The 14,498-nt window shown below is 43.5% G+C and overlaps 1 protein-coding gene across 11 annotated transcripts in view; it reads left to right on the forward strand.

The window, feature by feature from the left end:
• The window catches only part of SEMA5B (semaphorin 5B), a 291,486-nt gene that overhangs the window by 146,189 nt on the left and 130,799 nt on the right, over window positions 1-14,498 (forward strand). For all 11 annotated transcript variants that reach the window (XM_074828744.1, XM_074828741.1, XM_074828740.1 and 8 more), the window contains one exon: window positions 7,875-7,974. In XM_074828744.1, coding sequence (XP_074684845.1) covers window positions 7,875-7,974 — 100 coding nt within the window. The remainder of the gene's footprint in view (window positions 1-7,874; window positions 7,975-14,498) is intronic.

The following is a 14,498-nucleotide window of genomic DNA, read 5'->3' on the forward strand; positions in this document are numbered from 1 at the left end:
CTGAAAAGAGGGATTATACTGATCAGAATGTCATAAGAAGCTGCAAGTGATGCATGAGCACTCACCTTATCTTTCTCAGCGAGGCAGATTGTGTGGCAGTTGCGGGGCTTGTCTCAGAAAACAATGGATTACAATATTTAAACACTCTGCAACATCCTTAAGAAAAGAAGAAATGTCTGGATTTGCTAACAGTGGGGCTGTGTGTGACACTGGTTAGCTGAGTTTCACAAGGTGGTGGTGGGGCACAGGGCTGTGGCTGCATGACACCGTGCAGTGCTGTGCAAGGTAGCAGGCAAGGTTTTCGAGGAGGGTTGTTAAGGAGGGGAGGCAGTGTTAGGGTAGTGTTTGCCCCAGTTGTAGCCTGCTAAGCCAAGCCACATCCGTTCTTTCCACGAAGTCCTGTGCTGTGTAGACACATACCTTTGGTCCTGTTTATCTCAGGCATGGCAAACAGACACGCTCATGACTCATGAGCATCCATCCATATCTGACAGTCTTGCAGCACTGTGGCATCTCCTCTTGCTCTTGATCAGCCATTGCCAGTGAGGATCTGCAATGCTGTATGTTGAGTTACCATCCCTGCAGGTATCTAAAAGAAGTGTAGATGTGGCGCTTAGGGACATGGTTTAGTGGTGGACTTGGCAGTGTTAGGTTTACAGTTGGACTCAATGAGGTCTTTTCCAACCTAAATGATTCTGTGATTTTATGTTAGTTGGGATTTGAGATCTCGTGAGAGTCTGAACAATAGGAGCCATGCTGAAGAGGGAAGAACCCCTCTCATGACTTCTTTCACAATCCCCCAGTCTGAGGCCTGGGGACTCACTGAGTGGAAGTCGCCTGGCTCTCCCCTGAGGCAGGTCTTGGCTGAGCTTCTGACTGCCCTTCACCATGTGCAAATAGGAACCCAAGTGAAACAGAGAATGGGCCAAGACTGGCCTCTCTGATGGACCAGAAATACTGAGAAACTGTAGAAATACGCCAAACTGGGAGTGTGACTTGCAGTCCTTCGATCTCCTTCCTTGGGGGGGGCCCAGGACAACTTAACAGCACACTGTCCCATACTGGAAATGAGCACTAGTTCATGCTTATTATCTGGTGTTTTCTTTATCTGGGATTGAATCCCTGGGTTCTTCCTGACAGATTGGTGTGTTTTGCCAGCTGCTCCATATTAATAATAAAAAAGTAAATAAACAAGCAGTCATACTTTTGCAAAAATTAGGTTTGGATTAAGTTTTTTTTTCTCCATATTGAAACAATTTAGCAACACTTGTTTTGAAGAAATGATTAAAATTTAGGAAACAAAGAGTCAAGGTGCTCGGTATGCATTAGCAACAGTTAGTGCCTCCTGTACATCATGTGCTTTACAGATAATTAGGCCTTGATGCACCGGCGAGTATCCCTAAACCCATTTAACAATTGGAAGCACTGAGACATAAAATAGTTTCATGATTTGCCCAAGACAGAGGACTCCAACGTCAGTGCTATTGGGTTCTTGGGACCATGACTGCATCTCCAGATGACATTTCTCTTTTGGGGTGGAAGAAGGTCAGCAAGGTCAATTCAAGGAGGAGCTGCAGGCAGTGAGGGGAGAGGCACAAAATCATCTAGATTTGGCATAACTTTAAATGATAACATGTCTAGGTTACTATGATTGCTGTAATTCCTATGGCTCTGTGAAGATACAACCTGAATCTGTGGTTCTTCTTTTTCCCTTCAGGGTGGTAGAAAGCACAGCCTTTTCTTCTGTCTCCTTCTATTCCCTGGTAGCTGAGAGATGGAACTATTGCCTCTTTCATGATACCAAGAGAGAAAAAAGTCTTATTCTTTCTTTGTTCAGTCATCTCCTACCCACATATTCTCAGACAGGTTGCAGAGGGACATTAGCAACTCTCTTGCTTCTTGGATCTCATTGAAAGGAAATGGCTCATTGCAAGCAGCTATCACAGTGACTCTCAGGCCACTCATGGGTTAGCTCATAGCTTCTCTCATCTGAGGAGGAGTTTCATAGTTGGCCAAGACAGGAAGAATTGATCGAGTGGGCAGGAAGCGAGGTAGAAACATGGCTGGAAGGCGAAGACTGCTAAAAAAGAAAGCAGGAGTGGGAGGGGAGGTGAATGTGGGGTCAGAGGGGTAAACTGAATGAAACCATGAAAATGAGAGAGCTGGAAGAACGTCTGAGTTGGATTTGGGTATTGAGGAGAGAGAGAAGGAAACTGATGGTTTGTCCCATTTTGTAGAAGGGTGTGTACTCTGCCAACAGCCTTCTGAGTCCTCATAATTATGAGTGGAGATCAGAGATTTAAGAAGGCAATGAAGAGATTGCAGCAATTGGGATGAGGACACACTTAATATACAATTAAAGATTTCAACGGATCAGGTTAAAGAAAGAGAGAATACCAGTAATGAGGTGGAGGTGGTGATGGGAAGACAAGACAGCAGGGTGATATGTACGTGTAGGAGGACTTCTGGGGTAAAGCCAGCTTGATTTTTTTGGCCTCATGAGTAAAGTTGAGCTCTGAGTGCTGACACATTTGTTTGCTCAACTCTGCCCGCGCAGCAAAAGATTTCTCCTTCCCCTAATAAATTGCTGCGTTGTAGAGTGTTTTTATGTTTTGGAGGATACTTTTACCTCTCAGCATGGGGTAGGAGTGAATGTTACTTTCCAAAGACTATTGCACTAACCTGTGGTTTGACCTACAACAGAGAGCTAAAATTTAAAATGAAGCTGATACTAAAATATGATTCATGTAAGTCTAATAAAGATAATGATGTAATTTGACTTTAACTTCTAAGCATTCTTGGAGGTGTCCACACTTGCTGCATTTGAGAAGACAGGTGGTAGCATGGGTAGTCATTAGCCTTCTGATCTTTGGTTACAGCCTTGTTTGATGGGTTCTGGTCAGTGGCCCGCACAGAGTGGAAACTGTGACCTCAGTCTTAGCAGACAACTGTCTTCTTTGTGAATAATGCTCTGAATACTGAGGATAATTGAAGCAGAGGATGGTCTGAGATGGTGGGTCTGATTCTGAAATGGGGACATTTCATCAGTCTATACCAAGAAGACAGCCTGAGACCTTACCTTATATTACAGTGATTTGCATCTGTTGGTCATGGTTGGGATCCAACACTGAGAATCCTCCAGGCTAGTGGGTGGTCTGAAAAAGATCTAAGTGGTTGAGTACTTGCAAACTGGAGTATCTGCCAGTCACTATACATGGTTTGCCCTGTGCCAGGGTGGAAGCAAACCAAAAGGGGAGAAGATTGTACAGTTACAGAAGTCATGGCTATGATCTGGGCTTCCCCAGGAATGCTGAAATACTCACACACAGTAATTAAACATGCCATGAAGTAGTAAGCTGAGTTAAGAGAACTTACAAGAGACCATACTGGAGCAGTAAAGGAAGCACTCAATGTGTGGTCAAGTTAACACTGCACAAAAGTAGGTCTGCATATCTGCAGAACAAGTATTTATTTATTCCCATTGAGTTTGGCAGGATCCCAGTGCTATATGTATGCTCTGCTTCATTGCACAAACTTTTACTGTTGAATCAGCTATTTTACAGGAGCTTTATGTAATGTATGTGGTTCAGGTTGTCTTTTCTGGAATGGGGTCCCTCTGAATCTTACTTCTTGTTCAACTTCCCTATCTTCCTCCCTTAAGGTTATCTTTGAAGCTTTTCTGTGCAATCCTAGAATAGGAGCACAGTTTGATAGGAGCATGGTTAGTCTGTATATGTGGGTAGACACTTGTCTTGCACAAAGATCCTTGGTCCTGTTTAGTTTCTTTTGCTCCAGACTAGGAAATCTGTGCTGAGAATTATTCCAGAAGAGATGTTCTTGAGTAACACAGTGGTTAACTATGCTCTGTGCATCTAGCAATGGCTTTGCAATTTCAAGGCATGGACATTTAACCTCTCTGCTCTTGCGTGAGGTATGCTGGATGCACAAAGTTGTTACAGCCTGCTGGAGATGGGAGCTACAAGTGGGCTCAAGTGAGATGAAGCAGTAAATGCTGTCCTTCAGACAGGGAAGTCTCAGCTCAGTGTTTACATACTTCTCTCCTCCAAAACACACAGTGTAAGGGTGAGGTGGGGAGCAGCTGGTTTTGAGGAGATGAAGGCTCAAGTATTACCAGGTTTACCACATCTTTAGAAGCTGATCCAAAACCCATCAAGCTCAGTGGAAAACTGCCAATGATGTGAAGAGCCTCTGGATCAGGCCTTTAAACCCAGCTCCTTCAAATTGGCACGCTGTCCTTTGTGCAGCTGACTAATCCTTGTCCCAGTCCTGTACTCTCAGGAAGCTGGTGCAGAGCAGCATGCTAGCGGGCTGCAGGGACCACCCTCTGAAATGGCAGAGGGCCTCTTTTCACCTTGTCTTATGCATGCATAATAGCCTGAGCACAGCTGTGTCTGCAGACTTACATTTCCTGCGAAGCTTTGTCTTCTTTGCAGCTGGATACCTGAACCACCTTGAGCTCTGGAGGGACTTGCAGAGCTTTAGAGGCTCTGAATCAGATGTCTGGCAATGGATGGTGTTGGAAACTATTAAACTTTTGTTCGTTGGTCCTCATGTGGAGGAAGTGAGAGCATGGATCTTTAACCCCCTGGAAATGATTAGAGATGAGAAGCACAAAGGAGGCCTTGATGAACATTTTGCCCCTAAGCCATGTGGTTCCTAGCTTTCCGGCTCCTGCTGCCGACATGCAAAGCCAGGGCCTTGGTTTTTAATTTTTCATAATGTTTTTAAACAGATACTTTTGCAAATGTAAACATGCCCCAGCACTAAAGGTTTCCAGCCAAATTAAAGAGTCAGCACTGGAAAAATCAGCCTTCTGAGAAAGGTCAAATACAAGCAAACTCTGGAGTTCATTGGGTCCATATGTGTAAACTTCAGCTAATATGGGATAGACCCAGGGCAGCACTTACCTTGCAGGACTGAGCTAGTTTCAGAATGAAAGGCTGGAACTGTCCTTAGGGACACCTGTGGTCTGAGCAGTAGATTTGAATGTGTTGAATGAAAAAAGACCCATGTCTTGACTTCTGGTTGCATTTCTATTCCACTTCAGCCCTTTCCTCTTAACAGGAAGAAGAAAGGTTGGGAAGAAAAATCTGCCGTTTGGCATTAATTCTGACAACTCACATTTAGACATTCTTATCTGGGACCATGCTGGGTTTAATAATCTCCAACTACATGCCTATAAAAGCTTAATTTTGCTATGAGGATGCATGCCTTGCAGCCTTTAATTTAATAACTGGGAAGGGTTTCTTTATAAGTTGTACCACCTGCAGTAGTAATAGAAATCAAGACACTGCCTGTTATTTCTTGGGCTTGATTGACATTTCAGCCAACATGGAAAGATTCAAGCCACCTACTGCCTTTTTTTTTTTTTAATTATTTTTACCTGTAATTTGTCAGAGCTTGCCGTTAAAATGAAGAACTGATGAGTGTACCTCTCTGAAGTGAGGAGCTTTTGCTTAGAGCAGCAGATGAAGAAACGTTCTTCTTGCCACTGCACTGTAATAGTGGGTTAGTTAGTAGGAAAGAGTTGGTAGCAGAGGAGGTAAAATGACAAGAGAAAATTATGGCCTAAAAGCAGGATCCTTAAAAGGTATCATCATTATATAGCAATCCCCTAATCCCACCCCCGTCAGCCAACAGAAATGTGAGGATATCTGCAGCACATGTCAGCCAGCTAACCTGCCTGAAAGGTGTTATTGTTGCTGGTTCTGCTGCTTGGCTCAGAAATGTCTCTGCAGCTAAAGAGCTACAGGAAAAGAAGACAGAGCCCCATTAGTTAGGAGAATGCCAGAGGTGAAACTGCAGTGCCTCCCTGGTGCTAGTACATCATTAAGGGTCCCAGAGGAGTGTAGGAGGTGGAGATGCTTGAAGGTTAGATGGGCTGAGTTATTCCTTAACTCATGCCTTTTCACTGAAGAGCAGAGGAGGTACACGTGTTTCGGGTGGTTACGCAGTATAGCAGGAATTCTGAGAAGGGCTGGAAGCCCCCAGCTCCTGGAGACACGGTTTTGAGATTGCAAGGATGGAGCTGTCATTGTTGGAGAGGCCCTGGCAGCGTCCAGTTAGGTGGGGCATGGGGCCAGGCCTAATGGTGTCCAGCTCCATGGTGAGGAGGCTTAGGAGCGGTTATGAAACATGGTGGTGTTCAGGGCAGAGGCACCAAAGGTTCTGCTTTGAAAAGAGAGGCAGAACAAGTGGAGTGTAGGGACTTCTATATGTGTTTTCTTAAGGTTTTGATAACTGAAGGGCTTGATTAGGTTTCATCCATCCCTGGAGGAAGAAGGGACTTGAAATTGCTCAACAAATATCCCTACGTCAAAGGTTTTAAACCAATGCACATGTGTAATCCTACAAAGCATGCCAAGATGCCAAAGGCCTTAATGAGATTCCTCATCAGCACTGTCATCTCACCCCTGTGGAAAGGGGAATAATGCCTACAACAAAACATTCAAACTTGACTGCCTTCAGTGAGACTTCTCAATTTATCACTGGGGATATAAAATGACAGTGAAGCATGTTTTTTCAGAGCTCTTTTTGAACTGGTCTGAACTGCATCATTATTGTTATGAGTCATCAGGTCATTGGCCTGTGTATTGGTATCCTGTTGGCATGAGGCCAGAAGATATTACCTTTCTTGTTGAGCCTCCTGGATCTTCAACATCCAGTCCTCGAATGAGGCAGAGTTATTTGTCAACAGGTCACAGAGGGATTACAGATATACTGATTCGGTCTCATTTGTGCCTTGCTCCCTCAGATATTTGTTATTCTCCATTTATTTAACAGACAGAGTAGTTAACAGCTGGAATAAATTCTCAAGAGAAATCCTCACAGTAAAGCTGGATAACTTTCTGAAAGATACATATGAATCTATCCCCAGTTATTTCATGCAGTAAAGGTGTAGGGTGAGAGTTTGAAATTCTGTGATCTGTGATACACACAAAGTTGGTAACTGTATTGAAAGCTGGGATTATGTGAATGCCCTAACATCAAGCCTGAGAGTACCCTAAAAATAGTAATTCAGCTTTTTCTTTAAACAGGTGTATTTTTTATTACATCTGAACTATCTGCCCTAGATCTCTCAATTGATGTTGTGTTAATAGATGTAGCTTCTGGAAAAGCTTTGTGTCCACGAACACAGTGTAGCCAAATCTATTGCTTTGCATTTATAACTTGTGTGATTGCAGTTGGACAATTGCCTAGATTGGCAAATCCAAGCTAGTTGATAGAGCCAGTTTCAAGCCTGTGCAGTCTCTAAGCCACAAAGATGCTGTGATGACCCTCCCCATCTAAATTAAGGAAGGAATTAACTGATAGGGATCCCAGATGTTAGGTAACATGAAACCTAAAAGAGAACCTAAAACCTGAAAGAGAAGGTAAAACCTGTCATTGGAACAGCCAGGTCTTTAGTGCAGATCACTTCTTCTCTAACATGGTTTTTAGTCAGTTGACCCCACCTTCTTTTTCTGGAGGGCAGCAGATTTCCTTTGCTTAGCATCGTAGGCAAGGCTATGGAGGTCTTACAGCAGGCAACCTAGTCTCTTTACACCACTTAACCCTGGCACTGAAGATAGTTCACTGGTTTTAACAGAAGTAAAATTGAGCTGCTGTTGTCTCCGAAACCAATGCTGACACTCCATCCTGGATGTGAAAATAACTGCTGAAACAGCCCTGCATTTATGTGCGGGTTTTTTGCACATTCTGTGAAGAATCAGAATAAATAGAAACCCTTTAAATAGCTTATTAATTAGCCTTCCCCTGACAGATAAGTCAGTAGGAAATCCATTAGTGGATGTCCGGGTGAACTCACTTCTAGAGAAGCTTTATTGTTTTCTGCTTTCTCATTTTCGTTGCAGATCTGAAGCCCTGGGTGTCGAATTTCACCTATCCAGGTGTGCATGACTTTTCTCAGCTTGCACTGGATGCCAACAGGAACCAGCTCATTGTGGGAGCAAGGTAAAGATAATCTTTTAATTACTCCAGGGTTGCTGCTCAAGGTCTTTCCCTTCAGGTTCTGTCTTCAGAGGAGAGTGTGTTTCCAGTCTCCTTCTCAAAAAGAAAGCTATAATTTATGTAGAGGGATTTAGACTCCTAGTATAATTGCAAAGAAGAGAAAATTAGTAGAATTTAAAAAAAAAAGACTGGTTAATGAAGCAGAATGCTGGCATCTCCATTGATATCATGAATATTAGAAGGGTTACAGTAAATCATTCTGCACCATCGCTCCGCCAGCATGGAATTTGACTTTATGGTTTATTTGCCACGCCCAGACTTTCCCTCTGTACCAGGTTCATCTATGCACCCTTGTATAAATCGTAGTGGCAATGTAAATGATTTCTTTCTTCTCTCTTAGAATTCACTCCACAACCTGTTCGCTTCATCTTGCTGATATAGCCGGATCCTCACCTAATGCATTTTGGTGCAACTCTGTTGTTCTGGCCCATTGTATATAATTAGCATATATTTTCCTTTATTTTTAAACATTATTTTTATTTAGGATGCCATTACAGCAGGGTGGAAACACACAAGATGAGTATAGGCAAGCTCTAACAAATTTAGAGCTACATTTGTAACAGGGAAAAGAACTATGGTTCGGTAAAATAATATACGTCAGGAGTGGTTGAATCATGAGCCCCAACAGCAACTATTTTTTATTGCATAATAAACAGATAAGACAACCCAAAAAGAAAAGACTAAGCATGGTCTAACAAATCAGTTTAAGTATAACATTTAGAATCAGATAACATTGTGGTAGCAGTCTCTACTATTAATGAAAATTGAGGAAGAGGCTGCTTTCTTCCCAGGTTATTCAGCATTAGAGGACAGGGAGGTGAGGAACAGAGCCGGAAGAACTCATGATAGGAACAAGAGAAAAGAGTGAGATGTGTAGCAGAGGGAGAGTGTTTTGCTTCACAGAGACAACTGAAGTGTGATTTAATATACATTTTCAGTGAGTATTTGTGCAGTAAATAATAACGCTTACCTTCCTGTAGCTGTTGAAATTGCCAGAGGCCCTCCTGCTTTTCATACAGAAACATTTTACTTTTGAAGCCGTGGCTTTACCTGTGCTGGAATCTTTAACCAGCAATTATTAATATTTATTACTTCAGAATGGCATTGCTTTGGGGACAGCTGTGAACAGTGCCTTCTGCTAGGCATTGCACAAACACAGGCACGTTGCTCTGAGGAATTTATGGTTTACATAATTTGGCTGCATGGTAGGTTTTCCCCTGCACAGACACTGCTAATGCTGCCACACTTCACCCGTGCTCAAACCCCAGCAACATGTCCTGGAGGGAGTCTCTGTCTCCACAAGAGTTTGTATGAGTGTGGTTAGACACGAGGCTACAATATAATTATAAACAGGGGAATGACAGCAAATTTGGCTTCCTGCTGGAAGTACAATAAATTGCAGTGTATTGCCTCATGAGGAAGTAGTAACAAGTATTTATAGAATTTGCTTGGAAAAGTCAGCTTTCATGAAGCACTACTCACCGGACTGGGAGGCTGAAAGTTTTGATGGTGCCACATGGCTCTGCCTGAGTGATTCTTGATAGAGTTAATGGAGATGTAATTTCCCAGGGTGGTTTTTTCGGGTTGGATACAGGCTTGATGTGGGGAAAGTGGGGAGTGCTGAGCCCTTTCGCTCTTCACCATCTCATTTCCATCGTATGTGAGGTGACAGGGAGAGGTGCATGAATATGGTGCTGTGGATGGGGTCCTCGGTGGTGCACAGCTTTGGCAACACTGAGCTGCTGGAGCAGTGCCAGAGAAACGGGAAGGGGAAGTAAAGCCTTTTCTGTTCCCTCCTTCCCTGATAAATCCACACCTTGTTCTGGACTATTTTTAGGGGTGATTTTTTGAGTCATTAGTTGCTCGTGCACCATCTGCTTGAATTTGCAAATGAAACAATACCTCAAAGAGATAGGAGCTGTCTCTATCCATCTCTACAGGGTGTAATTTATGAAACCTAAATTTAAATGTTAACCATGTTTAAATGTGCTACTGTAGATCATATTAGTAGTAACGCCAGCTATTCTGGGGTTGTGGAAGGAGTTTGGGATCAGGGTGTAGTTTATAAGTACTCCCACTTCTCAATTTCCTGGTTAACATCATTCTCTCAGATGATAGCATTATAAATTATTTCAGACTAGTTCTTTCTGTCTCTATTTAAAAGCAGTATGACCTCACCACAGCATCTCTTTGGCTTAGTTCATCCTGTGTTTCAAAGCTTCACAGAAAATGTTTCCTAGAAAAAAAGAAGATCCTGGGGCTCATGAGGGTTTTTGGTTTCAGGAATTGGACACAGCGTGACTGAAACTGTAAGAGGTATTGAGGGCATGCCATGCAGACAGGGAGCTGGAATAACATGAGCCTCAGATTTTTAAGCTTTATCCTTATCTGAGAGCCCTCCCCAAATGACTGGTGCTGTCTGAGTGCAAACCAGAGGAGTTTGATAACTCCACCGCACCAAACACCTGCCAAGTCAAAATCCCAGAAACAAAAGAATTAGTTTCAAAAGCCCACCATGGTTTCTAAGCAACGTATTTACTTGTCACATCATTTGTAAAATCCAAACACTTGCAAGTAAGGATATGAATAGTTTAGAACATTGTAAATCTCACACTACCCATATTATGAGCAACATTTCATTAAGTATAAAAACATACATTTCAAAAATTCATAACCTTCATTTTGACTCATAGTTTGCATGTTTTGTTTTTGTTTTAAATGTAGTGTTAGTATTTTAATGTACTGTTTTTCTTCTGTGAATGAATGATTGTTTTGAAATATTTGCTGCTTTTTTCAGCTATTGAGCACATGTGATTATTATTTGAGCTCTTTTTAATGGGAAGAAAAACAATTTTCTAGACCTCATTATTACTGAGAAAAAACTTGAAAATATGATTACGGTAGTGATTTCACCTGCATGTTGGAGAAGCAATGCTCTGCTCTCTCACCTGTGCTGTAGGTAGGGTGCCCAATCCCCGGGGAGGGTGGGTTTTGTGGAGGAGATACTTAGCGTAGCTGTGACATCCCACCCCCTCAAGGAGCCTTACTTCTTGAGACTATCTCATTACTGGCTGGGCAGAGATGGGAGCCAGTAAAGAAGTGATGATATGAAAGACCCTGCTTGGAGTCAAGCCAAAAAGCATGCTTCACGAGAGCTCCCTGGCGAGGAGAACACAAAAGGTTTAAAGGAGGATGGTTGAGACACTGTGTGACAATCTGGCACGACAACAAGCTGAAGTGAAACAGCTTGGACAACAGGAGGATGGTACCCAAACAAATGGCTGCACAGAGAGTGGCTGGGAAGCCCTAAGGGAAACATTTGACTTTTCCCAGAAGGAAACTGCGGGGGTGTCAATTCGGGACAGTAGCCTGCTGGGGCTGCGGATGTGAGAGGCATGGCTACGAGGGTTGGCCATTCGCAGTGAGTGGAGGTGTTACTGTAGAAAAACAGCCAGAAAGCATCATGACCAGAAGTCCTCATAGTCCTGCCTGCCAAGAGGGCTGTCAGCTCCATCAGGAGATGGGAAAGGATCGTCTCTCATGGCTGTTGCATGGGGAACTGCAGCTCAGGAGCCCTTGTCACAAATAGTCATTACCAAGAAGAGCCGGAGGTAGAGGGTAGTGAGCAAAGACTGCATCAGGGGACTCAAAACTGGCAAGTAAAGTATGTGCTATTCTGGACTGCCAGACGTCTCTGCTGCTGGTGATGCAAGTCTGGATGCTTTGATGAGGGTGATTTTCATACTTGATTTAGAGCAGAACTGAATGTGCCTGTTAATGCCAAGTAGATAGGTGCAAGAAAGGAGATATGGTTAGTTTGGGGAGCAGGGAAGGTGCTATATGAACTTTCAAAGGTTGTTTTAGGGGGAGCACAGCAGCCTGGGCACACCCTTTCCTGGCTATTATTGCTTCTGGCTGTATAAGCATTAAAACGACTCTGGATCATGCAGGCTTAGGAGCCGAAGACTGAATGGAGTGACTGATGTCCCAAAAGAGTTGCTTCAAGTTGCAGCTTGCAGAAATATGGCAAATTGTAAATATACTCTAGGACCTTCAACCAGCAGATTTGGCACCCTGAGTTTATTGAAAGTCTCCAATGTGTGATAGATTAGTCTGTCAGACACCAGGTTTCATGCAGATTTCTGGCTGAACATAGGCTCTTTCCTGCCTGCTTGGCAGAAAGCTCCAGAGCACTGCAGTAAAACTCTCAAAACCTGTGCTGCTTGGAAAATATCACTCTTACCCTTGGGCACCTTCAATCCTGTCCAGATCTGGACTGCCACTGAACCCTGAAGAGAACAAGGCTCTGCAGATTATGTTGGGCAAAAAGCATTTTGCAAACCAGGAAATTCAGTGGCAGAAGTCGGGTCAGAGTTGATCCACAGACTTAGAGTATCAGCACTGGGTCTGAACTCTGTCAAGAATACTTTCTGTTACCAAATGATCAGGGCCCCTCACCAACATTTATCCTCACAGGGCTTCTGTGAGGCAGGAAAGCACTAACAATTTCACACTATAGATGGGGAAACCAAGGCCCAGAGGGATTAAGAGCAAGCCTGCCCTATGAAAAGGCTATGATGCTAAGATGTGAGTTTATAGTAGATATGAAAGGCAGTGCAGTGCTGCACCTAACACAGCTACTCCTGCAGTGGGACTATGCTTTCTGAAGCTACCAGTCAAAGTCTGCACAACCTCAGAGGTCTCTGCCCTCGCCTAATGTGGACATAGCCAAAGCTCACAGAAAACCTGTGGCAGAGGTGGGATTTGGACCCTTTACTGTTGTATTTCCACCTGGTAGTTCAATCACTTGCCCTCAGCCTTGCATCTCCAAAGAAGACATAAGTCTTCAAAATGCTCATGAAAGTCTGTGAGTCCCATACACTTACACTGGGACAGTGAGACTTCAGCATGGCTGAAAAAGTCTAGTCTCATACAGCATGGAGAGACTAACATGCAAACAAGTTAGCATTGGCCACAACCACATGGGCATAGCCACAGGTTAAATAGTCCATAGACTTGTCCTGTTGCCAGCCAGGAATGACATGCCATTCGTTCCTGACTACAGGATTTGACTCAATACTTTACTGAGACAAATTGACTGAGCTGAGTTACTGCCATTTCTGATGGCTTCCATTAGCATCGCACCGTCTTACGCCAGTTTTACCCCCTACTAAGTCATGTTTGGCTGAGAAATTACCTTGCCAGTTGAGGTATTAATGGGGACGTGAGCAAGCAAAGAGCATGATAATGTTTTTGATTATATCCAGATCGTAGGAGGGTAGCTGAAAGCACTGCTGCAGAGAAACCTAGAAAAATAAATACCATCCTTTCTCACTGTGATTTTTTCCTATCAGACAAAAGAATGCTCTAATTAAAGTTGCATCCTTGTGTTGGGGGCTGGAGGGGAGCAGATAACATGATGATGTGAGGAAAAAAAGGGAGAATTAGTCTCTGAAATTAACAGAAACTTTCAAAGGACCATTGATGTTTTTTAAAGCTGCCTCACCTGCATGGTAAAGAATATGGTGAAGGTGAGAAACCTGTGATTAGACATTGCAGCTAGTTAAATCCATAATTGGGGGTGCACAGTTTCTTTACACAGGGAACAAAAGTGTTATTTAAAGCGCAGGTTTTAACCTCTCTGGTTGAGCCTGGGATAGTTCAGAGGGAGATTTTTCCTCTCCAATACTGTGTCAGGTGAGGTCAGCTCAGCCCTTGTATAAATGTGGAGGGGTGAAGCCCCTCTGGGGTGTTTCGTTCCTACCTATAGAATTTGTTTTCCTATGCTGGTCTGCAAGGAGTCTGAATTTGCCATACCCCAAATATGTGATGTCCCTGACTTATACCCCTTGGGGAGGAGGGGAAGAGGTGTGGACAGGAAAGGATGGAAGAACAATTTTTGTAATTATGGGATTCTGGGAACTTCGGAGCCTGGCCCAAATTTTGTTCAAAGTGTAATTTTTTTTCTTAGTTAAAATTTGTGCATTTTCTCGAGCACAGAACATGAATTTTAGTTAACTCAGAATAAATAAATGAAATAAAATACTATGCTGCAGCACTGTCAAGTTGCTGGGCCGGACCAATGCACAGAATAAGCTGCAGCTGTAGGAGAGCAAAGAGGCAGCTTTGCCCCAGATGTTGTACCTGGAGAAGAGGGTGAGGCAGTGGCCATCTCCGGTCTGTCATCTTTGTTGGCAGAGAAAACAGTTGGTCCTTCAAACCACCTGCAAGGCAGTACCATCTACCTCTCTGCAAATGACTTCACCGGCATGGTAGTCTGCTTTTGCCCATCATCAGAGGAACCAGGCCATCGGCTGACTCATGGCCAGTGCCTGCGCAGCCAGTGCTGTGTGAAACGCAGTCTTGGCACAGCACAGGCTGTGCTGTGGAAGCATCCTTACACAGCAAATTGCAGGTCTGACTGGAAAAATATCTCATATTCCAGATAAAATGAAAATTGGTGATAC

This window comes from Strix aluco, chromosome 6 (assembly GCF_031877795.1).
Source record: "Strix aluco isolate bStrAlu1 chromosome 6, bStrAlu1.hap1, whole genome shotgun sequence".
Classification (NCBI taxonomy): Eukaryota; Metazoa; Chordata; class Aves; order Strigiformes; family Strigidae; genus Strix; species Strix aluco.